Consider the following 27062-nt stretch of genomic DNA (forward strand, 5'->3'; position numbering starts at 1 on the left):
ACAAGACTGGTTGCCTTCCAGATGTTGCAAGGTAAAACAACTTATTTTTAAGATAAAGTGAATACTACTAGTTGGTAGAAAAAGCTAGTCCCTTGATATGTCTGTAGCAATCAGACATCAATTTTACAGGCTATAAATCAGAACTTGCTTATTGGACTAATGAATGGATCATGGCCAAACTGCCCAATGGGTTTAGCTGGTATTCCTCCAGCAGGTTTATTTGGTGATTTTATAAGAGCTGGTGATTTTGTCACTGGCAAAATCCAAATAGGATCAACTAAAATAGCTCATTAAAACTCAATTCTCTGCTGAATGCCTATAATAAAAATAACAAAATAGCATGTACTGTCAAAAGCTGCAGGGATCTAAGAAAAATCATAATTTATAGCTTTATTATACATTATTTATCCTTACAACACTACAAAAAAGATTTTAAGATGCTTTTTAATTTTGAACAAATTAAATATTTACAGTCTCAGCCAACTTTTACTGAGAATGTTCACAATACAGGAATACTCAAACATGTTAAACTTAACAAGGATTGTTTTTGAGAAGGAAACAAAAAATATCAGTATATTTTATATTCCATGGCACTGCTTCTGTAGAAAATAGCTGGTATCCTGTAAAAAGAGAAAAAAAAGAATTTATATTCAAGGACAAATGAGTATGTGAATGTGTATATACAGGGTCCAGCCGAAGTAACACCTCTTTGAGTGTGGTTGGTAACGTAATAATAATAATATAGGTGTAATAATTTACAGTTTTAATTTGAACATTTCACCTAAAATGTCATATGGTGTGCTTGACTGTGATATTGTTATGTTACAGATTTACATGCTTATGATTTTGTAATGAAACATTTTGTAATAAAAAGGGGGCATTATTTGTGCTGTACCCCGTAATGTATATAGAAGTTTCTATGAATATTTCATCATGTATGATAAAACTGAAATCTGAGTTATTTCTCAGATTTTCTCAGTGTGTATAGTTTTAGCTATCATTTAATCTCTCTTTGATGGAAAATTTACTTTGTTATGACTGTATCTTCTAAAATTTTACAGTATTTAACTATATAAAAGTGGTTTCCTAAAGAACATTGATACCATCAAAACTTGTGAGTGCAACATTTCAAAATTTACATAGTTATTCCTCATGTAATATTTATTTCCTTATGTATTTGTGATTAAATCATCCTATTATGTGTAATAGTTTATAAGTAAATATAACTCATCTGAACAAAGTAAGACCTCAGATAATCAGATGAGAAAAACAATGAAAAAGTAATTACTGAACTGTTTTTTTACTGACACAAATAAAAGAAATCCCGAGTGAACTAGTCTATGTAGACCCTAATTTTGAAAATAATCCAAATAAAACTATTTTCTTGGCTTTAGAGGGAACTTTTTACTAAATTGAGCAAATCATAGATTATTCTATTTTTACATTTGTGAGCACTCTAATACTTACTTTGATGTTACAATCACAGATTTTTTTCACATTTAGAATTAAACTACTTTTATATTATGTAAATACTTCTGCATTTGTAAAATTATGAAAGTTTTTTTCAATTAACTTTTTCTTAGTTCCTTGAACAAAGAAAAAATTAAGAATATGTTGGCTTATATTTCTGATATGAACATAACAGGCTTTAATACCAGTAATGCCATAAATAGTTTGAATATCTAAATCCCTAAGTGTGCCCCATGAGCACATTAAATTTTTCCCCACTTTTCTCTTATTTGTAACTTTTACTTCTTTCTTGTCCAAATCAGTTGGCTAATGCATAAGAACCACATTAAATAAAAGTTGACAGAGCATCTTTGCTTTGTTCCTGACATAAACTGAAAATGGGGACAGAGAGCAGGATGACAGCTGGGTGGGAGGAGGTTAGGGGGTGGAGGGATTCAGCAAAAAGGAGAAAGGACTCATGGACATGGACAGTGGTGTGGTGGTTGCTGGGGGAGGGGTGTGTAAGGGGACTAAATGGTAATGGAAAAAATACAAAGTTTTAATGCTCAGTATTTTCTGAATGTCTCACACAAGATGGACAGCAATTGGAGCATTTCACCTAAAATGTCATATGGTGTTCTTGAATGTGATATTGTTATGTTATAGAATTACATGCTTATGATTCTGTAATAAAAAATTTTTGTGTAATAAACAAGGGGTGTTATTTGTGCTGGACTCTGTATGTTCCAGCACAAAATCTGCATTTTGGATTACATATAGTAGAATATACTTTTATTTCTGTGTTACAAATTTATCAATTTGCATTTGGCATTAATTTAAAAATTCTTTCTTAATAAGATATTAGAATTAATATATTTATTAAATATGTAGGGCCATTAAATAGCCACCAAGAGTCTACTATATCTCTGCATTGAAGCAGGAACTGGGAATCCCAAAGTAGAAGTGATGCTCTTATGTCTTCCACATCTTTTTATCCTCTAGAAATAGTAAATCACAGCTTTTATAAAGAATCTTTGAAAATGAATCATTTGGAAGACAGAAATGCATTCATTCTGTAAGTTCTGACCCATTCCTGTGGACACTGATTAACACGGTGAGAACACCATCCCTTACACGTAGTTGCACAACAAATGATGGTGAAGTCCATGTCTGCAAAATCACCTGTGGCATGGCCTGAGGGAGACACGACATGGATAAACCTGGCCCCCCAGCACTGGCATTTCTAATCATATAGCACCCATAGCTGCTTTAATTGTAGTATTTCTATAGAATATTAATGTATACATTCAATCAAATAAGAGAAATATATTGAGCATAGTTTCACTTGTGAATACATGAAAACGATAGAACATTTCGAACTAGGTTGAATTGTGAACTACATACCATTTCAAATGTAACCTTCTGATCTTCCATTGCGTGGCTGAAAAATAACAAATTAGTAATAAAACACTGAAACTAAGGAGGGAAATTATCATAGAAATCAGCCTAATGATGATCTTGATGCATGGTCTTATTTCTTCTTCTATGTAGTCTTGCTCCTTCAATTCGTTCTCCAATTTGTTGTTAGAATTAGTTTCCAAAATGCAATTCTTTTCATATGGATCTCATTACCTCTACCAATAAAGTTGAAATTCTTTAGTTAAATATTTCATTGGCTAATTCCTGTTGCTTCTTCAAACTCAGCTCTTAAGTCTCTCTGTACCTTCTTCACTCCCCAGCCTGGGTCACATACTTTCTTTTAGAAACCATAGCCCCTGGATTGAAGGTGCATTTAACATAGTATTATTTATTTATTTATTTAGCAATATCCTGTATTAGGATGTAAACTCCTAGAGCAAAAGAACAGAATCCTATCTGGCTTTATATTCCCAACCTTCGATAGATTGTTTAGCACCCAGTAAAAATTCAATAAATAGTTGCTGAATGAATGGACGAAAACTTTCTGATAATGTATTAGGGGTACAAACATTTTAGAAAGTATAGCTGCTTAGAAAGAAACATTTCATAGACAGTTCAGACATGCAAAAGACTAAGTACAATGACAAAGTTTTCTCTAGTTATTGTAGTTGATTCTTTTACTTTTAAAAACTTGTGAAAATAGTCAAATCTCTTTTATATTTTTTAGTCATAACTCTTTTAATCTACCAAATAAACATTTAGTAAATGAGTCCTTAGAATTTAGGAGTGATACATCTTTAAGACACTCATTTGCTACATGTGAAATTTTGTGGAACTAGGTTTTGTGGAACTCCAAATAAGTTAATGTCACTGGGGCATTTACAAATATGAGTAGTAGATTAGAGAAGAGATTATAGATACCACAATATTGGAGCAATAAGTTGGTGACAGAAGTGAATCTCAGACTATGGCACTTGATGTCAATTATTTATGAATAAACTTCAAAACTCATATGAGGTAATGTAAATAAATGCAAGTAAAAGTATTTTTAAATTTTGATATTAATTGATTTTTAAAAATACAGTATGTGCATACCCTGAATAAAAAGTAGCTTCGTCTTTGACTTGCAATAGGACCTTGTAATTCTTCCTGGAATTGAAAATAAGGACATCAAAAATCAAATAACAGTAATAAGTGCATATTCTTCTTGAGAGTATTGTGAAGCTCAAAGTTATTTTCAACTATTGTAATTAAAAAAGAGGGACTCAAGGACTTGAATGTATAATTCATAACAATAGCTAATCTTTGTATTTCCACCTGAAGAATTTCCCAAAACTATCAGTATCAGCAGAATGTTATATTTTTAAATAATTTCCTTATTAATATAAATATTCTATTTGCAGGAAATTTGTCACAATATATATTCATCAATAAGTAGAAAGAGAAATGCCAATAACTTCATAATTAACTATATGTAAAGTCTCCTTTTAGCATTTTGTTAGAACAAAATAATTTGTTTTAAATACATATTTTATGTGCTAGCACAACAACAGGAAAAAAATACAGAATTGTGTCTAAGCTAAACTACACAATGTTTCTATAGGAATTTAAATAGAAATTGAGGAACAGCTTTGGTAAACTATATTTATTTAATGAGACTTCAGAAGAGATTTTCCCAAACTAATTATATTTATAGAAATGGTAATGAAAACAATATCAAATAGGAACAAACCAATTATCCATAGTGGGTATATTTTGAAGTGTTTCTTTTCTCAAAACATTCATTTCATTTTAAACTTAATGGAAAAATACTTAACATTCTATGTTTTCCAGAAAATTGGTTCTTATATCAATAAGTTCTTTTTTTAAATTTAAATTTAATTTAATTTAATTTTTTTTATTTATTCACTTTTAGAGAGGGAAGGGGGGGAGAGAGAGAGAGAGAGAGAGAGAGAAAGAGAGAGAAACATCAATGTGTGGTTGCTGGGGGTTATGGCCTACAACCCAAGCATGTACCCTGGCTGGGAATCGAACCTGTGACACTTTGGTTCGCAGCCCGAGCTCAATCCACTGAGCTACGCCAGCCGGGGCTATCAATAAGTTCTTATTTTCATCTACTACCTATTATAAAATATCAGGATGGCAATCACCATAAAATTTGTCAACAAGACCTTTTGCAATTATTCCATAATGTAAGTAAAATAATATTTTTAAATTCTAAGAAATAGCTCTGACATCTATTAAAATTCTGAAATCCCTGCTTTACAACAAATATATCTGAAATTTTCAATATTTTATACCTAATTCTCCTCCTGATTATAAATCCACTCAAATTACTTAAAAGATTGAAATTTTTCATATTTATAAATGTACATATAGAAACTATACATTTATATGATTATACGAGGAAAAAGAAAAGGAGGACAAAATGTAGCTTAAAACATGCTAAAATTAAAAACTTTCACATCCAAATATACAGGTTGTTTTAATCTTATCATTGGACAGACAATAGTATACAAAGAGAATTTGTGGGAAAGGAAGTGAGGATGTTTAGCAAACAAAAATTTAAGAAAAGTGTTGGAATTACACTAGGATCTGAAAACTCCTTTTCTCTAAGAACCCCAAATACTTCACTATCAAAAATATGTTTGAAATTAGGTGACCTAGGTTCAGCAAAGCTAACAGTATTGTAATTTTATTTTTCTATTCATGGCTTACATTCTTTTCTTTTGTAGTTCCTAGGAAATTTGTCTTGCTGCAATATAGGAGTTATTCTTTGTCAAACAGAACATAACTACCAAGTCATAGTTTATATTTTTAGCTAGTTGTCTGTAAATATAGTATGAAGTGATATAGCAAACTCATAATTTGCTGATATATTTTAAGAAACTGAATCTTTAAATTGAAATTTTACACTATTCATGAGCTAAGCAAACTTCAGAGAGCTGATTTTAATACAAAAAAGGTGTATATTACTTCTAGAAAGCTTGATAATAACTGATTTGATTCTTTTCACACTGGAAATTCTACAATTTTAAGGGGCTACTACAATTTCTCTTACATTTCTCTTTCAAGCTGGCAGCAGATACTAACTTCCTTAGAAGGTTAGTTTAAGAATGTGAAGAATTTAGGGAGGAAATAATGACCAGAAAAACAAATTTTGAGGAATTTTTTTCTAAATTGTATGCATTTTTAAAAGTATTTGAAGACTTTTGGTAGTACATAAAGAAGAATAGAATTAAGATGACATTTAAATTAAGGGAAAATATAACAATAAAATAATAGAAGTATCCAAGACTAGACTATAAAAGAAATGGTATAACAAAAACAAAATATTTGCCAAGACTAGAAGTTAGAAGAATCTATTGTAATTTCTAATCTCACTTGCTAGAATGATCTAGGGGTCACCTTTACCCATTCTGAGTTATTTTCCCATTAGTAAACTGAGGATAACACTATTTATGTAAGCACCAGCAGAGTTGCCAAAAGAAAAAATAAGACTGAAAACTATAATGCATTGTAACAATCTAGGGCATTACTTAAAAATAATACCTAGAAACTTCCATCATTGAAAGAGTTAACATTCTTTTAAAATAACAATATAAACACAATTTCTAGTTTAAAAAGCAGTTAACAAAGTTATATTTATCTTAAACATAGATACTGATTTCAGACAAGACATCCATAATTAGTTTCTGATATATTGACTTCTTGAGCCTAAAGTATTACTTTTACTAACCCTTTAATACTTAGATAGAAAGACTGCCATCCCAGCCTTTTGCCAACCTGTATACGAAGGGGCAGTGAATTGCTTTTTTTCTTCTTTTCCTACCTAGAGACTAGGCACACTGGCTGTGTCCTTACTTAAACCAAGAATAGGTTTCCTCACTAGGAAGGGAATCTAACCCCAGCTTTCTTCACTGCTCCTAACTTGAGATAGAAGGACCATACTAAGGGGAAGGGAAACAAATTTTTCTTCCTGAGTGTGACACCACTCTGGGAAACGGATGCTCTGAGGCTACCTGACTGTTTACATGGGGCTTATCCTGTGAAGAGCATCTTATGAAACACAACTAGAAGTTAAGAGAAGAGCCGCCCCACACACAGTGGCAAAGCAAACATGCAGTTTGTTTACATACGTCCACTTTGAATCTCTTCATTCTTCTCTCATGCAGTTGAGGAACGAGCTGCAGCAACGGATGCACGACAGATGACTGAGAGACACGAACACACACGATGAGCACAGAGGCTTCTCAGCATTGGGCATAAAGACAGTTTCCTATTTGTTTCACCCGCTACACTTGCTCCAGACCAAACAGAACAAGAAAGATGTTATCTCAGACAGCCTTTTGTGAGCATTTCAAAGAACTGTGGAGAATAAGCCAAGAGATGGACTGAAATTTGGTCGCTCTATGCTAGGATCTTGGTTGGCCATTAGGTTGATGAAGCACTTTCCTGAGAGCATCAGTCCACCTGGAGCTGCCAAGAAGCAAAACACCCGTCTGCATCTCTGACGGGCAAGAAGTAGTGTCTGCTTCCAGACTTATTCAAGATGATGGGGGGTAGATGAAAATGCCTCTGGGAGAATCAATTTTTTATTATGAAAATGTTTCTCTAGAAGATTATACTGTACACACATCTAGTAATCTCTTTTATAAATTATATAGTTTATTTAAAATTCGACATTGGAACAAGACAACAGGGGACACAAAAAATGACGATGTGTTGTTGATAGCGAAAAATATGACTGAGATACATTTTCTCAAAATGTAAAGATGCAAGCAGAAGAAAATGAAAGCACATTTGAGACATGTGGCTACCTGCTTTGGTTTCATTTTAAAGGCATGGCTTGAATTGAACCTTCTTGCAAATATTAAAACCACTCATCAGATGGATTACCATTGTTAACCAATTCAATTTGCATTTGCTTTTTAAAGCCAGTATAACCTAACTTTAAACTCCTCATAAGTAAAATATTCAATGTGATGAACTTTAACACTGAATTTATTATTACAGTTCCCTTTCCACAGATACATACTAGCTTAAAATACACTGTGCTCCTCAGTCTTGGATTGGTCCATGGTAGCGAGTCACAAGCTTAGAATGATTATTATAGTGAATTATTAAGTCTAATTGGAACACCAGAGTAGGTTCATTAGCATTTTTAAAAGCCATGCATAAAAAGAAAAACTACCACTAAAATACACAATTTAGAAGTGAACTGAATTCAAGTTATTGGCATCTAGCTAATCTTAGTAAATTCTCACACTAAATGCCTAATTACAAATAAGGAGATCTTAGGGAATAGAAATGGATATTTCTAGTTATATTTAATTATATTTTTGACTATCATCTTTTAAAATTATTGATAAAATGCCTTTGGATAAAACTATTTTCCCTTGCACTAATCATCATCTAAAACAATATGTTTTACTTAATTATTTGGGTTTCTTTTGTTTTGTTTCACTTTATTGGCCTTTAGAATGTAGGTTACATGACAGCAGGGATTTCTTTTTTAATCTTCTATTTTATTTACAGCTATATTTCTAGTATCTAGAGCTGTGATTAGCACATAGCAGATACTCAGTGAATAATTGTTGAATGAAAGAATGATTTTAATATGCATGTAGTTATTGAGATATAAAATAAATGTATAATAAATGTGAATGCTATTTGTTCATGTGTGTATAAACTTTTAAAGTAAAAATAAAAGAATTTTAATCTAGTTCTATTAGATAAACTGCAAAAACAGGTTTGGGAAAAATACCAGTCATTACTCATAAGAATTAATCCATCAACTTACCACAACATTTGAATTGCCCAACTTCCGTGTCTTGGAATAATGAAATAAGAACTGTTAAAAAAAAAGTAGTGAGCTTTACTATAGAGGATTAGTGCTTTACTTCATTATTTTTAATGTATATGTTTATGGAAATCACCTTACCCTTTTGGTATTTATTTTTTCATCTGTTTCCTGTTGAAAAAAGATATGTAACTATCATTATAGTATGCACAACATAAAATGATAATGTATGTTATGTGTAATATATAATATAAAATTTATAATGTGAAATTTTCATTAAGTTTTAAAAACATATGACATATTACATGTAAATTATAATACTGAAATTGGTTAAGTATATATTGCTCTAAAAGTAAATGAGAAATTAAAGACTGTTCATGGTGTACAAGGTCCTTACTGCAGCATTATTCATGAGCGAAAAAAATGGAAACATCCTACAAGTTCAACAGTGGTGGATGGGGATGATACGATTACATATAGAATATTCAGAGAAACAGACTAGAAGGAATCACATGAAAGTATTTGTAGTTGTTATCACTAAATAATAAGATTATAAGTTATTTTTGCTTTTATAAACCTATCTATATTCCCCTCCCCCTCCAAAAGTCTGTTTTTACAAATGAACCGTATCATTCTTTTTGTTGTTGTTCTTTTTGGTTCTCATTTACTTTTAATATAAGAGGAAACTCAGGGATAAACACCATTGTCATTTCTTTTATTTTAATCAGAAGAAAAAGTTTTGAAAATGTCACTATTAAAAACACTGGAAAAATACAGTAAAAAATACTGACTTTCAGAAAACATTTACGGTTTCACAAAATCAAGTTTTCTTTTAGTTTTTGTATGTGAAAGGCATGACAAAATGTACCAATAGTCATGGTTAAACTAGAACTGCTAATGAGAAATATAATTCTAAACTTGAGGCTCTTACACTTAATAAGATAGTTTTAAAATAAGTGCATCTATAAGATATAGAATATAAAATAAAGTGACCTTATGCTATTTTTCACATTCCCTCCTATCTTCACTTCAGAACAAACAGTTCTCCCAGAAGAATCAAGTAATTTTAATTAGAAACCAAGGCATCACAATAAGAATATAATTTTCAAACTGACATTAACAATATAGTTTGCTTTTTTTTTTTTTTTGCATTCTTAATGTCTTTCTAGCAAAGAAAGATGCATCTGTTCTCCAATTGTAGTGAGCTGGGGAGAGAAAAGGAGCCAAATGAACCCATATTTCTCTCATCAGAAGTAGATACTTCACAGGGACATATAACTTTCCAATTGACGCTTGTAAACTCCATGGATATGACCTTAAATTCTCAGATATCAGAGAAACTGAAGTATTTGTTTCTTACCCCAAATCAGCTTACCCTCTTCAAGCTCCTCTTGGCTTACTTTTTAAATTGGGTGTATTTTCCTCTAGTAGGAATTCCAAGATGCCACTGGGCAATTTTTCCCTACAAATAAAACACTGTTTCAACCTTACCTGGGGTTTTGGTAGAGTCCCCATAATTGTGAAGCAAAGTTCCTCCAATGCATTGGATGCCTAATGGAAATGAGAAGACACACCAGCTGTGCTTCTGATTTAACAACACTTGCATAGAAGATACAACCACTGAATGTTAGGGACACACCAGTGTTCCAATTATCCACAATAGAATCCTTCCTGAGGCCCACTGAAACGCTATTGGAATCCCTCGATTTCTCTCATGACAATAACTTGGCTCCTAAAAGTAAAGCCTTCCTTCCAATCAGGGGAAAAAAAGCAATGCTCTGTATATGTGCACTAATTAAGTTCTCCATTGTGGAGGGCTAAGTTCTCGTACACATAGTTCTCAGTACTTGCTAAGACTTCATGGAATTCTATGACTGACAGTAACTTGGGCAGTACCAAAAGAGGGATTATTCTTCCCAGTATGCAGCAAAGCCTGGATCTACATGTGAAAGCTCTGAGCCTCACTGAATATTACTCATTATTGGCTAATTTGAAAATCCTGCAACTGCTTGCAAACAATGGGAGTGGGAAGGGAAGAAGCCATGAATGGGCCCTAATCTGAGTTACCACCCTTCCAGGCTGCTGACTGCACACCCCAGGATCAGGTTTTCAAAGCATCTGAGTGCAGAAGTAGGGCAGGGCTCCCTGTGTTTAGCAGCCAGCTGGGTGTGGTGAGGAATCGCACAAATGGACAAGCAGGGGCGAAACCTACTTTGCACAGAACTTAGCACAGTAGTACCATGAGCAACTAATTGCTTAATAAATGCACACTGGAAGTAATGAGGATCTGGATCCATGGGGGTGATAGAACCAGTGGTTAAAAACAGGGGCGATGGAGCTGAGCAGCCTGCAACTCTATAGCAGTGCAAATTTCATCCTGCTCCTTATTAGCTGTGTTACTTTGGGCTGGTTACCTAACTTCTGTAAACTTCAGTCTCTTCGCCCATAAATCAGGGATGACAACACTGCTGCAGAGAGCTCTTGGAAGGATTAAATGTGGTTAAAGCTCTTAGTACAGTGCCAGGTATATAGCAATTAGGTAACAATGGTAGCATTAAAAATGTGTGACCTGTAAAGCTTGATTTACAGCTGTAGTTACTCATCATTTAGAAGACATATCAAAAGCATTATTCAGGGCCACCTATATCCTCAACTTTTGAACAATAGCGCATGCTTAACATGGTTGGTTGTAGTTAGGAATGCAGTTAGGAGTCATGAAACAACTTCTCTCCTGGCGTCGGAGGTTTGTTTTGCTCTATTTTACTTGTTTGCCTGCAATGCAATTTGATAGGCTATTTATTAATACGATTAAATGGCTCATATTTATATAGTGCTTCAATAAATTTCAAAACACTTTCACATACATAATTCACATTCTGTCCTTAAAACACAGCTGTAGGGTATACAGGGGAGGAACTGCTATTCTCATATATAAAAGAAGTAAGGTTTCAAGACACTGTCATTTGCCCACATGTGTCATTTGCCCAACACCACATGTGTCCAGCAGTTGGTAGATGTGTGGCCTGCGAACTAGGTCTTCTGGCCTTTACGTATTCCTGTGTGGAATTGGCATTGACTGTTACACCTATGTCTGGGAGTCGGGTGAGAGAGCAAACAGTGTTTCTCACTGCTTCTCCTCAGGGATGGAGACACAGGTCACCCCATAAAAATCTGGAAATAAATCCCTAAAACTCCTTTTTATGGCCCATTTAGAAATGCTGCAAAACACAAAGCAATAATAAAACTAGTGATATCATTTGTCAAAGATGGGTCTCTTAATTTGAAGAAGAATAAATTCAAACATATGAGTATCTCCTTAGAAAAGATATTCTAAGCTGGATAGAGGCTTGGCAACAAGATTGAAGTTTGACAGAAAAAGTTTCAAAACAAATTATGTTTTCTCCAGCAATACTTTACATGAAGCCATTATTTAATTAGCTACAACTATATTTTAAGGACTTATTTTATACTAATATTTAATATTTTATTGTTTAGTTTTAGACCTTAAAGATCCTTTATTTTCTACTTGGTAAAATGTTTTAAAGCACTATTCAGATAATCACATAAAAATAAAATAACAATTAATGTGAAAATCAATGATTTTTAAAAATTGCATCAGGTAATATAAAAGACTCCATAATAAATTTAGCAACCGCTCCTCAAAATGTACATAGTATTTGAATTCAATGAAAACTTAGTTTATCTTGATGGTGTTTAGATGAGTGCTTTAAAATTTGTCTGTTTAGTACTGCAAAAATAAAAAAGATTCTGAGGGTGTTCCTAAATTTTAAATACAATGCAAAAGCTTGTATTCCATATCCATCATATGTTACATAGCCATCAATGCCATCTATTATGATTCTGGTGTTGCTCCCTACTTCCTTCAAGTGATCCTCTGCAGACCAAGGGATGGCTTGAGGCAGAAGAAACATAGCCTTATACAAGGCTGTCTGTCTCCACACCAGCCACAGTGACATTCTGGAAGGGCTATGAAGGACATGGAACCTTGGCCAAACTATGTAGCGGGTAGGCCCAAGGCACACAGTTGATTGTTCTGAAAGGGTCAGACTGGACCCCTGCTGAACCCTCTTCTCCATCCAGAAGTCTAGTGACACTGATTTAAAAAGTCAAGACATGAAGGCTAACACTGCTGTGCCTAACTCAAAGACAGAGCTGCAGACAGATGGTGTGAGGAGGACCCACTTACATGCCAATCCTCGTGTTTCCACGTACAGGAGCTAGACTAACACCCCTCTCTCCCCACCCCCTCTTAACTCTTCCCTATGGGAAGAGGAGTGAGTTACCTGAGAGATGATTGACAGAAGGAGACTGGGCATGCTCCATTCAGCCCTCTCCTCTTAGGGAACCAGCTCTTTGGCCAGCTATTCTTGTCAAGTCTCTTCCCTGTGGTAGGAAAGCTGATTCTGGTGGGAGGCCTCGAGTTACTGTCTAACACAGTTTAATTCTGGGGATACTTCTAGCAAACACACTTGGCATCAGCTCCAAGGCCACATTTACAAATTGACTTTTCAGTTACAATGATACTTTGACCTCTGTAAGTCTGATTCTGTAAGTTTCCCCTTCCGTGGGTTTCAAAATCCATTGAGGGACAGGATAGTATCACCCAATACAGCAGTAGACACATTATGTCTAACCTAACACAGAATTTGATTTTGAAATCAGCGTTTTACTTTGCAAAATAGGTATGTATTATCTGCAAATCTATTTTACTTAGAAATAAAAGTCTTAGCACTTCACAACATAAGATCATAGCTCTGAATACTACCTGCAGATAATGTGATAATTTCTAATATATTGGCATGTTTTAATGAGCCCATAAAGTAATGGCAGATCCAAAGGGAGTAATGGTGTGTTCAGCACCACACCAATGCCCACATCATTACAAAACGGTTCCAGCTGGAATTACCTGAGACTGAGAACCAATGGACAGGAAAGATGAACAAGCAGCACCTATCTGTAGAAAACAAAAATGCGAATTACATTTTGAAGATAGACAGAAAACAGCAGAAAATGGGAAGCAGATTTTACAAAGTCAAGTTACCTACGTAATAGTAATCGAAGTTCTGTGACATCTTAGAAATCTTGGATTGGAGAGAGAAGAACCTTGTAAACTTTCTAAGAAAGCCCTGAAATTGGGATTTCCCCAAAATTCACCCCCCAGCCACAAGGGGTAGATGTCCCCAAGGACAATTTATAGGGATTATCAGAGAGTATAAAGGCACTTCAAACATTGTGGGAAAAACTTGCTGGATTCTTCAGCCTGAGAAATGTGAACAGTGACTTGAAAATGGCCTAGGAATTAAGGAGCACCCTGCAATCATGTGGTTCTTTACGACACATAAATCTAACCGCACCATCTAAATGAAATGACAGTAGCATAAGTGCTAAATTATAAATAGCATGTTAAATAGCATGCAGTAAAAACTCTTACACAACAAGAGCAACCTACCAGTTTGCTACCAAGGAGCCAGCATTAGAAAAGGTTTATTGAGTTACAGTTGGCAACTCGCTATTCTTAACTTTCGTGCTGAAAAGAAAACTTGAAAGATTTTAAACTGTGATACAAGACAGATTAATCATTTTTAAAACCTCGGTGAGAAGTTAAGCACTAAGCCGGATGTCTGAAGTTGTTTATGACATTTATTTCTTTGGTGGCCTTTTAAAATGGGGTTGGAAAAAAAATGGTACTGACTCTTGCCTGTCTGGGATCATTTAGGTGGAGTCCTGTTTATGGCTTAACATCTCAAGGGCCCCTTTCTAGTTGCAGAACCCTTTGTTGATCAGTTTCATTTAATTTCCAGTCTCCCACCAAACTGAGGGGGTGGGGATTATCACACTCTGGTCATAATTTCTCAAGCTACTTATTGGTTCCAAGATGAACATGTCCTAAAATATAATACGATTCTCTTATTTAGATATTAACAAATGTGTCCAATATTATCAGAAACATAAGCTTATTTACGTCTCTTTCCTTTTTATCCTCACAGAACTTGTCATCTCTATAGGTCACAGATATTTGGGAATTGTTTTATTCCACTTGTCCCTTGTGCCAACTCACTGCTCCCTCTTCCATGCCACACCAACCTGGAATCATGAGTGGAAAGACACACACACACACACACACACACTGATAAACGTCTTGAGGGCAGGGGCTATGCCATACCTAACTTGTCCAGAATAAGTGTTTGATAAATCTCATGGAACCAAACTTAATTGAACTTGTGGAAGAAATATGAGAAGTCCATTGAGAGGGGAAAGCCAAAAAAAAGATATCCTTTTAAGCTTTGAATTGTGACCTGTGATTTTAATTTAAACTTTGAATTTAATTTAATTTAATTTAAATTTGAATTTGAATTTGAATTTAAGCTTTAAACCAAAAAACAATACCTTTCAAGCTTTGAATTGTGACCTACCATTGAACAATTTAAGCTTTAAATTGTGATCTACAATTTTAATTTAAGCTTTGAATTGTGACCAAGGTGTAATAGATTAGTTCCAAATGATGTTTCTAGTGATTTAGCAGGGTAGAAAAAAGTGGCTCCTCCTCAAATTTTTGTGGTGCTTAAGTACTGAAGACACCATGCTCAGGGGAGAGCCGTCCACCGGAAGAGCAGACCGTGCATCTGTGTGAGATCGCCCTGTCCAGGAACAGAGAGCTCTTGAGCCACAAGATTAACTAGTGAGTACATCAAAATTGTTTGAATAAAAACATCAGAATAAGAAAAAAACGCCAATTAATCAAATGAAGAGATAATTGCGAAGCTTTTCAGGCTTTGTTCTCCTTTTTACCAAAAGGCACAGCAACATTGCTCTCCTGCTCTCCATTTGGGCAAGCATTTGTTTGTTTTACTCATACACCGGCCCTAATGGTTGTAAGTGCCACTAATTGCTTTCGAGTGCTCTGTAGAGCCCATTGATGAATGTTTGGAAATGGATTAACATGTAACTGGCATTTTTGTTTTTTACAGATAGATGCTGCTTATTCATCTTTCCAGTCCATTAATTCTCCGTATATGGGTTGAAATTATGTGTTTCTAGTATTCTTAGCATCTTAACTCCTTTAACTATTTTTTTCTCTAAGAGAATTTATAAGGCTTTTACATCTCTGAGTTTCGCCCAGCATTATCATCTAAAATGTTTTTTCAGAAATTTCCCACAGAAATGTAGATGATTTCAAGCTAAAATAACTATTTCTGTATTATACATTATTTGTTGTCTAAATTATCTTTCATCTTGTTTATATTTGTCTAGTGTATATTATGATATAGCAGAACAAACATCCTTGTAACAGACTTTATGGATTTCTGTGCTATTAAAGACTGTTTAGTGCTTGGCACTCACCATCTATCGTGTCATCCCACTTATATGTACTGTTGGGGTGGCTAGACACAAAGGGTATTCTCCTTGGTTCACAGCACACTATCACCATTGGACCTGCTGGAAATATCACCTATATTTCCAGCTCCTACTCCTATTCCATCCTCCTGTAGGCAACTTTTCTAATGTAGCTGAGGTGGAACCTCCATTTGCTTAGGTCCTAGAAAATCTTGTTGTTTTGTGCACATATATGGTATTTTCTTATTTTTTTCTCTGATACTATACTTTGAGATTTATCCATGTTACTGGGTACTTCTAGTGTGCTTCTCTGAACTGTCATAGAATACTCTACAATGTGCACCCACGCCATGTTGCCTACACATTCCCTGATGATAGACAGTAGGGTTCCCTCCAATCCTTCCATTGCCTCCTTGTATCTGTCCTCCACGTAGGGATCTGAAGGAGAGTATCTTTGGGCTACGTACCCAGGAAAGGTAATGCTAGATCATGGGGATATCTAGGCTGCTTTCAAGATGGCTCCAGAGTTGACATTCTCACCACAAATTCATGAGGGTCCTTTCACCCCACATCCTTGCTGACCCTTGCCATTATCTAAATTTTAATTGTTTTTTGCCCAGATAATGGGTGGAGAGTGACATTTTGTTGTTGTTTTATTTTTCATTTCATTATTAGTAATGAATTTGAACAGCATGTTAGATGCTTGTTGGTCTTTTAGGTTTCGTCTTAAATTGTCCTATCCCTTGACTGTTTTTACTTTGGATTCCCATCTTTATCTAAATGATTTAATAGGATTTCTTAGGTTTTCTAAAATTAATCTCTTATCCACAGAATCTTTTGTTGAAAGGAATCTTTATTTTTAATGCAGTTCAATTCATCATATTTTGGGCCCTATGATTTATATCTGAAGTTTTATTTAAGAAGTCTTTTCCTGCCCCTAGCTAACAAAGATATTTTCCCAGTAGAAAACCTTTTCTATTAATTCTATAATCTTACCCTTTATATTTAGATCTTAATCCACTTGCAGTCCACCTTTGTATAGGGTATAAATTTTACTTTCCTCCATATAGTGAGGCAGTTTCTCAATCCTCATTGGCCAAAAAGTCTGTCTTTTCCCCACTGAATTTTAGTATTACTTTTGCTTTAAGTCAAGTCTGTGTGATGTGAATTTCTGTCTTAGGTTGGGTCCCCTAGAAACAGGCCTTGAGATAAGTATATGGATATAAGTAGATTTTGGGGGAGATGATCCAAGAAGCATTAATAGAAGAGTAGAAAAATAAAACAAGGAAAAGATGAGATCAGGCACGTTCAGGATGGTATGGCCATAAAATGCCTAAGTGGTAGGTACAAAACAGACAGAAGGAGGTTAAGAATATTATAGGAAATGGAGGAGCCAAAGAACTTATATGTGCTATCCATGGACATGAACTAAGGCAGGGGTGGGGGAATGCTAGTGTGAGGGGGGTACAGGGTAGAAGGGAATAAAGAGGGGAAAATGGAACAACGGTAATAGCATAATCAACAAAATATATTTACAAAAAGTGAAACAAGGAAAAGAAGAAATCCAATAATGGGAATGTTATCAAGCAGATTACCACTGTGGGTAACTGGGGTCAATATGTCTGGGGAACTTGGGGAGGCAATGCAGAACTCAGAGTTATTCCAACTGAGCTCAGGTATTTAGCCACCAACTCCCCTGGGTCACCAGCCAAAGGCTGCCCTCAGTGGGGCATTTACTCCCAGCATTTCTGATCTGCCCCAGCACAGGCCAAGCAGGCAGAGTCATAGGGGCATGCAGTTAGACCCAGAGAATTTGGAGTGCCCTGGAATCGTGAATGTCCCAAATCTCGATTATGTTCTTTCAGTTTACCGTAAGTTCCAAGAAAGGTAAAGTTTTCCACCAATTTGTATGAAGATAATTCTTTACCTCATTCCACAACTGTAGTTCTTGTTCAGGACGTAATCCTTGAGGTGATACTGGAGCACCTAAAAATAAAGTTGTACTCACATGTTAATTTTATAGTATTTCTTCTAAAATTAAATATTTATATATATACATTTATTAGTTGCTTAACAGTGGGGATATGTTCTGAGAAGTGCAGTGTGAGGCGATTTTGTCATTGTGTGAACATCACAGAATGCGCTCACACAAAGATAGATGGTACAGTTCGATACGCACTTAGTCTATGCAGTACAGCCAATTACTGCTCCTGGGCTACAGACCTGTATAGCATGTTACTGTACTGAATATTGCAGGCGACTGTAGCACAAAGCTATTTGTGTATCTAAACATATCTAAAATAGAAAAGATACAGTAAAAATAAGGTATATAAGATTAAAAGTGGAACACCTGGACTGAACACTTACCATGAATGGAACTTGCAGGACTGGAAGTCCTGCAAGGGTGAGTCCTGGAAGGGTGAGTCAGTGAGTGAGGGGTGAGCAATGCAAAGGCCTAGGACCTTACTGTGCACACTCCGGACTTTGTAAATGCCGTGCCCTTAGGATGTACTACATTTATATAAAAATTTGTTCTTTCTTCAATGAGAAATTAACCTTAGCTTACTGTAACATTTTTACTTTATAAACTTTTTATTTTTTTAGCTTTTGACTCTAATAATAACACTTAGCTTAAAACAAACACATTTTACCGCTGTATAAAAAATGTTTCTTTCTTTATATCCTTATTTGATAGTTTTTTTCTGTTTTTAAATTTTGTTTTGCACTTTTGAAACTCCTTTGTTAAAAACTAAAGCACAAACATACACAGTAGCCTAGACCTACATGGGTCAGGGTCACTGACATCGCTGTGGTCCCTCCACACCTGACCCCACTGGGAGATCCTCAGGGGCGATGACATGCCTGGAGCTGTCACCTCCCGCGATAACACTGCCTTCTTCTGGGCCACCTCCTCAAGGGTCTGCCTGGGCTCTCTTGGAGGAGGTGATACTCTTCTCAGAAATATGTCCATGTGCTTGTCTAGTTTCTTCTTTTTTCCATCACAGATCCCTCGTAAGCAGACAATGCATCATGAACATTCCTTTCTGTTAATGAAAACCTTTCGGTGTTGGGATCCATGTTTTCAAGCACTTTAAGGAGCTTGTTCAGGTCTGTAAAAACTTCCATTAAGCCGTACACTGAGTTTTCTTGGGGTTCTTCTTCTTCTTTGTTTAAGATTTTATTTATTTATTTTCAGACAGGGGAAAGGAAAGAAAGAGAGGGAGAGAAACATCAATGTGTGGTTGCCTCTCACTCAAACCCTACTGGGGATCTGGCTCGCAACCCAGGTGACCCTTTGGTTCACAGGTCAGCACTCAATCCACTGAGCCACATCAGCCAGCTGGGGGGTCTTCTCTTTCTTATCTGGAAGTTGCCTTTTCTCTTTCCTCTTCTCTAGCTACACATTCTTGTTCCAGTTCCAACAATTCCTCATTAGTCAGTTCCTCAGGAACCACTTCTAGAAGCTCTTCAAAGTCAACTTCATCCACATCCAAGTTAAAGATGTCTGTTGTCTCAAAAGCTTCGATTTTTGTAACTTCCTCATCCTTAGCAAATCCTTTGAAGTCATGGACAAACCTGTTAAGTGTCTTCTTCAAGATGCCCCATTCATACACTCCTTGGCAACATCATCTGAAGCCCAAGTAAGTTCTTGGTGCAGTCGCAGATGTTGTAATCATTCCAGAATTGCATCAGTGTCTTCTCAGTGTCTTCCTCAGTTGCAGCAATAGCCTGCTCAAATGTCCTCCTCATGTAACAGGCCACGAAAACTGCTATCATTCCTCGATCCATTGGTTGGATCAAAGAAGTGATATTTGGAGGGGGAAACACCACTTTGATATTGGGATGAAGATCATCAGTAAAAGGAGGATGTCTGGGAGCATTATCAGCAATAGCCAAAATCTGGAAAGGTGTTCTTTTCTCCAAATAGTACTTCTTTTCACTGGCCTAGTAATTCAGGAGGGCATCTTGAGAGAGAAGCTGGGTCATTTACAATTTCTTTAAATCTTCAGTCTAATGCTCTCCCAACTGAGCTATTTTGGCAACTCCTCATTTATAACTTTCTATTGCTCCTAGGGAACACTGGTAGTGTGAGCCTACTGATATGCTTGAAGGCCCTGGGGTTCTCACTGCACCAGATCACAGAGGATTTCAGTTTGTAGCTTGCAACGTTGCCCCCAAGTAAGATTGTCATCCAGTCCTTAAAGGCCTTGAGCCCTGGCATGGACTTGACCTCCTTATGGATGCAAGTCCTTCCAGGTATCCATTTCCAGAACAGGGGCGTTTCGTCCATATTTTCCACCACAGTCAGCTTATCTAGATTTATCAAAAATTCCTCAGCTGCCTTACATCAGCACCAGCCAACTCACCACTCACTTTCACGTTATGTAACAAATAATAATTCTTGAATCATTTAAACCACCAAGAACTAGTAGTAAATCCAACGTTACACTCAGGTCCAGCTTTTTCTTTCTTTTTTTAAAGTATATTTTATTGATTATGCTCTTACAGTTGTCCCAATTTTCCCCCTTTGCCCCACTCTACTCAGTACCCTCCTCCCCTCCAGCACTCCCCACCTCCTTAGTTCATGTCCATGGGTCATACATACAAGTTCTTTGGCTGCTCCAACTCCTATATTATTGTTAACATCCCCCTTCTATTTTGTACCTATCAATCATGCTTTTCAATCCCTGCACCTTTCCCCCTGTGCTCCCCCTTACCCCTCCCAGCTGCTAACCCTCCAAATAATCTCCATACCTATGACTCTGTTCCTGTTCTGGTTGTTTGCTTGTTTTTTGTTTGTTTGTTTGTTTGTTTGTTTGTTTTTAGATCCAGTTGTTGAGAGTTGTGAATTTGTTGCCTTTTTAATGATCATACTTTTGATCTTTTTCTTAAATAAGTCCCTTTGACATTTCATGTAATAATGGCTTGCTGGCGGTGAATTCCTTTAGCTTTATCTAGTCTGGGCAGCCTTTCTTTCAACACTACAAACAAACTTTTTGCTTTGGCTGTGATCCTAGTGCTGAGCGGGTTACTCTTCTGTGTCTGGTCTTCAACGCAGACCATTAGAAGTTTCTCCACGTCTGTCATAGCCCCTTCTCATTTTGTGTTAGTCTTGTTGTCTTCAGTGAAATAGATCCTTTAACAGCTTCCATCACTTCGTTCTTGTTCTTCAAGATTGTAGCAACGGTGACATGGGACATGCCTGACTGGTGAGTAATAACCTTCACTGATTTTCCTATCACTTTTAGTTTTGTTTCTAGGTCAATCACTAAACACCTCTTACTGGCAAGATTAGCAGTGAACTTTGTGTGCTTAGGGGCTGTGATGAACAAAACAATGTGAGATGAAATCAAGCACAAGAGGAAATGAACAATCAAGAGATGTGGTAAACACGAGATGCATGAGGCTGCGCTGGCATAATGTGGCACACTGTTTTACAGCCAACTTTTTTTATAACTATAAAGAGTACCCTCTAAAGTAATAATCAAAAGAATAGTATAGCAATTACACAGAGGAGTAACAGAGTCTTTTGTTATCATTATCAAGTACCATGTACTGTTGTACATAATGGTATGTGCTATACTTTTATATGACTGGCAGCGCAGTAGATTTGTTTACATCAGCATCATGGCAAACACATGGGCAATGTATTGCATCAAAGCATCACTAGGCAATATAAATTTTTCAGTGCAAAATCTTAAAAAAAAAGTTTAAAGCCCTGGCTGGTGTAGCTCAGTGGATTGAGCTTGGGCTGGGATCCAAAGTGTCCCAGGTTCGATTCCCAGCCAGGGTACATGCCTGGGTTGCAGGCCATGACCCCCAGCAACCGCACATTGATGTTTCTCTCTCTCTCTCTATCTCCCTCCCTTCCCTCTCTAAAAATAAATAAATAAAATCTTAAAAAAAAAGGTTAAAAAATTTTTTTTCAGCACTATAATTATCTTATGGGACCTCCATCATTGACCAAAATGTCATTATGCAGCACATGACTGTAGTTCATCGTGGAGTAATATTTCTCATTTTTCACAGTACAGCACTACCCTCCTCTTTCAACTAGAAATTTCAGCATTTGACTTAGTATAGAAAGTCAAAATGATTATTAAATAAATCTTAATAACATTGCGAAGGCAATACTCTCAGGAAAGAATCATTTACTACATCTACACAAAAATTTGTACATGACTGTGCATAGCAGCATTACCCATAATAGCCAGAAGAAGGAAAAAAATCCAAATACCCATCATCTGGGGAATAGGTCAACACAATGTGGTACACCGAAACACTGGAATGCTATTGGGCCCTAAAAAGAAATGAACTACAGATGCTCCTCAACTTGCAACGGGGTTACATACCAAACATCACAGCTTAGCCCAGCCTCCATTAAGTGCTTGGAACACTTACATTAGCTTACAGCTGGGCAATTATTTTGTGTTTCACCTCAATAATAATTGCCTTCCTCGATTTGTTCACCATAAACAGGAGACAAAGATGGGCATTTTGTAGCCATGATGGGATGCAAAACGCAAAACACAATATCCCCCAAATGGTGGCAACACGGTACATTGTAGTGTCGGTGTTCACCCTCACGATCATGTGGTTGACTGGGAGCTATGGCTTGCTGCCTCTGCCTGGCATCACAAGAGACTATCATATCAGACAGTATTGCTAACCTGGGAAAAGCTCAAAATTCAAAGCATGGTTTCTACTGAATGTATATTGCTTTGTACCATCACAAAGTTCAAAAGTAGTAAGTAGAGCCATTATTAGTAGGGGACAGTCTGTACTGATATGTACTACAACATAGCTGAATGCCAGACATATTAGGATAAGTCAGATAAAGCTGAATATTGTATGATTCCATTTACATGGGATTTCCAGAAAAGATGAATCTATATTATAGAAAGACTAGGGTTCACCTGGAGCTGGGAGTAGGAATGAATTTTAAGGATTCTTCCATGAGCAGGGCTTTGACTAGAAAAGGATACTTCTTATTTTAGTCTTGGGCACTTGATCGCTTATCAAGTGATAGTTTGTTACAGATATCCAAAACGCTTCTCTGTTATAGGAAATTTCCTTACTTATTTTAACATTGTTCTCTGAATAGTAACCTGTTTCCATGTACAGAATCTGACCGGCCCTTTATCTTCCTTCTCATTGCCATTACATGCTCTGCTAACTCATTTTTGCCAAGGATGCTATACTTGTTGACACTTCATTTTCCTTTGCCTTTGTGATGTGTTTTGCTGTTTTTAGATACATCCTGTTGCATCTTCTGTAACAATTAATCTTCATAGATTGTCTCCCAGTTTTCTTTATCTGTGCCATGCTTCCCCTTCAGGGCCATCTTTAGAGATTTGGGACTAGGACAGATTGCACCGTGTATTCACTCTCCGCCTGTCCCTACACAATTGTAGAGAGATAAAATTAGCTTTTAATATCAAGAGCAGATCTGAAGGGGAAAGAAGACACAAAAGGATAGTATAGGAAATGTCTGTGTAGTGATGGATGTGCCTCATTCCTTTGCTTGAGAAATATTGGGTATATTTATGAGTCAATTGGTCAGACAGTAGGTATACTTTTTGGAAATAAAGCCCAAGACATCATTTTTTAGAAAGCAGCTGCTGCCTTCCATAGTTTCTGTTCAGTCACCAGCAGCCTGAAAGTTCCCCCACTACCCCCCACAACAGTTGTCTCTCACTGATACAAAAATCGCTGCAAATATATAGTATGTAACCTGCTTGGAAAGTACATTTGCCTGACAGAGAAAAAAAAAGCCCGCTTTTAAACTATGATTATCTGCTTCCCTAATAAGGTAGATAAAGATCACCTTCCTAATTTTACCAATAACAAATTGAAAATTGAAAAATATCACCAGTACTTCGCATAAGTCATCACTGCCGGCTATGTCATATGGAGAAGGTTTAGGTCTCCGAGCTTCTGACTGCTTGGATACCAAAGTCAAATTGCCTTGTTTTTCAAGAAGGAGACCGCCCTCCCCGCCACCCCACCCCCCCGCAGGAAAGGAGAAAATGCAAACAACTGAAGGGCAGCAATAAAAATAAATACAGTAGGGGAAGAAAAATAGCTTCAGTTTCCCCACCTCTAACAGAGCTGGCTGCATGCCCTGAAAGGTCCCTGCGGTTGTGGCTTCAAGCCCCCAATGTTGCGAACAATGATGAAACTGCGGTTTCTGGCGGAGGAGGGAAGCTCCAGGAGCGCTTGCTGGGGAGTTCCAAAATTCACCGTCTTAGGGCAGTGTCTGCCCTGGAAGATGGTCCCCCTCAAGGCATCTGGAAAGGTGACCTTGAAGGTGCTCTCCTCCCTATGAGGTGCGCTCTACTCTACCTTGTCTCGCGCGCTTCAGACCTCCCTCCCTGGCCTTGCCTTTGCTTTTACCGCTTCTTCCCCCTAATCCAAGCTCAGAAGTCCCTATTGCTATCAAATCACGTTTGACTTCCTTGACTTTAGCTGGAGCACTGTCTGCAAGCCTGGCTTGCACTCTCGCTTCTCTAACACTTTATTCATTCATTCATTCATTCATTCATTCATTTCTATTCCTTTTTCTGATCTGGTGCCTGAGACCTATAAGCCACAGTCTCTCTTACCTTCTAAACCTCTAGGATAGGGCCTTTGGCACCGCTCAGGATTATCTGAACGTAAGTGGAGTATTCTCGGACTTCACCTCGCATCTGCAGGTGAAGTATCAAACTCATTCTAGTTTCGATTCAACTATCAATAATCCCTCCAGTAATTGCAATCAATAGGAAAGAATTTTAATTTTCATTCTTTTAACTCTCATTACCTCTGGGCTATGGAGCGTGCACATCCCGAGTGTGAGGGAGCCCTGCAAGTTTCCATCACCGCTGGCTGCCCCCTGCCTGCCGGGCGCCGGCGCGCGAGGCCGGGGAACACGCTCCAGCCGCGCCCCTGGCACCTGCGCCGCTGGCTGGCTGCCTGCGCCTGTGGTCCCGGGCGGGAGCCTAGAGAGCCCCGCGGCCAGAAACCTAGAGCAGAGGTAGGAAAGGGAGTGCAGAGCGTGGCGAGCGGCGCGGGGGGCGCGGCGAGTGCCGGGGGCCGCTTACCTCTGCAGGCGCCCGCGCAGCTGGCGAGCAGCAGCAGCAGCACCCGGAGCAGGGATGCCGTGGCCCCCGGTCCCGGGGCCGGCCCGGGGCGGCGGTTCGCTGCGGACAGCATCCTGGCGCCTGCGGACGGCTCCGGGGTCCGGGCTTTGCGCTACTCCAGACGGTGTCCTGATCTTGCTTCTGCGTCCTGCAACTCGGATCGTGGGGCTGGGCCGCCTGACTGACCGCCGCGCGCGCGCCGCCAACTTTTAAATCTCGCGGACACGTGGGCTGAGGGCGCATTCCCCGGGCGGGCGCGTCACCTCGCAGCCGGCCGCCCCGGCCCCTCCGGCGTCACTTGGAACCCGCCGACCACCCCCGCTCCACCCCTCGGGGGACCCGCGCCGGCCCGCCCGAGCTGTGACTCAGGCTGCCGCGCACTTCGCCGTCCCCACCCTGCGAGGTTGGGGGAGGGGGAGAGTGGGGTTCACACAAGGAACGCCCGTCCATTCTTTGCTTTGGAGGGGTTTGAGTGGGGGGCGAAGGAGGGAGGCAAACCAGGTGGTCGTGAGAGTCTGGGACTTTTTAACTCGTACGTGGCTTCGCTCTCTCTTTTCCTAGCCTTCCTGGGACTCCCCTCGGTCCTCACCCTCCTGGGGAAGCGGCTCTGCCCCGCACTGTGGTGCTCCCTCTCCCTGAGCTCCGTAGCACCTCTGCTCCCTTCACGGGTTTATCCCCGGGTCCCCGCACAGGACAGTGCCCGGTGCACTGAAAAACAGCACCGGTTCATCGGTAATGTCGATGTTCCCCCAGGTCCCTGCAAGGCCGGAGACCATTTGGGAAAACGCAGTTGTCTCTTAATGAAGGTCAAGAAGACAGGACTGCGGGGTCCTTGACCACACATGCCTTTCTAACAAGTCTAGAGGGTCTCTGGCTGTCTTCTGGATGGATTTCAAGCCTGAGGTAATTCCTTTTCCTATGCATTTTTTGCTGCTGTCACTCCCCAGCTGTTGCATCCTGTTTGTAGGGTGGCCTGACTTCCACGAACCCTGCCCTCTCCCTCCTTCCTAAGTGGAACCGTTTACCCGCACCCTCTCCGAGGACACGGCCTGGTAAGGTTTTCATTCCCTTCTACAGAGGGAGGGAAGGCTGCTCTTATTTGACCCCCTTTTGAAAGGAACGCTGAGGAAGGGAGTACATTAACATTTCTCTTTTTTTACATTGTTTAATTAATTAATCGATTGATTGATTTTTACAGTTGTTAAATTGTTTTTCAAGTACAGTTTTCTGCCTTTTCCCATCACCCCAGCCCTCCCCGAGTCCCTCCCCCATTTCCAACCCACACTTTGTTGTTGTTCCTGTGTTCCTGTAAACTCCTCACCCTTGTCTCCCTTTATCCCCTCCCCTCTCCCCTCTGGTCGCTGTCAGCCTGTCCTCTATTTCAATGTCTTTGGTTATATTTTGCTTATTTCTTTGTTTTGTTGTTTAGGTTCCTGTTAAAGGTGAGATCATATGGTATTTGTCTTTCACTGCCTGACTTGTTTCACTTAGCATAATGCTTTCCAGGTCCATCCATGCTGTTGCAAAGGGCAGGAGCTCCTTCTTTCTTTCTGCTGCATAGAATTCCACTGTGTAAATGTACCATAGTTTTTTGATCCATTCATTTACTGATGGGCATCTTGGTTGCTTCCAGCACTTAGCTATTGTAAATTGTGCTGCTGTGAGCATTGGGGTTCTTTTGGATTGGTGTTTCAGGGTTTTATTTTCACTGATATGTCTCCTAGCGCAAGGGACATAAAGGAAAGAATAAACAAATGGGATCTCATCAAAATAAAGAGCTTCTGCACAGCTAAAGAAAACAGCACTAAAATGAAAAGAGAACCAACCATATGGGAAAACATATTTGCCAATGATACCTCAGACAAGGGTTTGATCTCCAAAATATATAAAGAACTTACATGACTCCACTCTAA

General features: G+C 38.1%; 1 protein-coding gene across 1 annotated transcript; it reads right to left on the reverse strand.

Annotated features, from left to right (window-relative positions):
• Positions 1-426: 426 nt before the first annotated feature.
• Positions 427-25420, reverse strand: NMU (neuromedin U). The gene is made up of 10 exons (XM_036020774.1): positions 25111-25420; positions 17955-18013; positions 13599-13646; positions 10163-10222; positions 8813-8842; positions 8672-8722; positions 7008-7082; positions 3964-4017; positions 2854-2890; positions 427-620 (listed from the first exon to the last, which is right to left on the reverse strand). Exons 1-9 carry the CDS (start codon positions 25220-25222, stop codon positions 2858-2860), a joined length of 522 nt encoding a protein of 173 aa, XP_035876667.1. The 5' UTR covers positions 25223-25420; the 3' UTR covers positions 427-620; positions 2854-2857.
• Positions 25421-27062: the final 1642 nt, after the last annotated feature.

The sequence above is a fragment of the Phyllostomus discolor genome, chromosome 1 (genome assembly GCF_004126475.2).
Source record: "Phyllostomus discolor isolate MPI-MPIP mPhyDis1 chromosome 1, mPhyDis1.pri.v3, whole genome shotgun sequence".
Taxonomy (NCBI): Eukaryota; Metazoa; Chordata; class Mammalia; order Chiroptera; family Phyllostomidae; genus Phyllostomus; species Phyllostomus discolor.

What these genes read in the sequence shown, in the direction of transcription:
- NMU (XM_036020774.1), bottom strand. Translation starts at nt 25,222, where the DNA reads ATGCTGTCCGCAGCGAACCGCCGCCCCGGGCCGGCCCCGGGACCGGGG. An exon ending in CCATTGGTTCTCAGTCTCAG is followed by an intron (nt 10,223 to 13,598) that starts GTAATTCCAGCT and finishes CATTTCCATTAG; the next exon opens with GCATCCAATGCATTGGAGGA. An exon ending in GGACTCTACCAAAACCCCAG is followed by an intron (nt 8,843 to 10,162) that starts GTAAGGTTGAAA and finishes TTTTTTCAACAG; the next exon opens with GAAACAGATGAAAAAATAAA.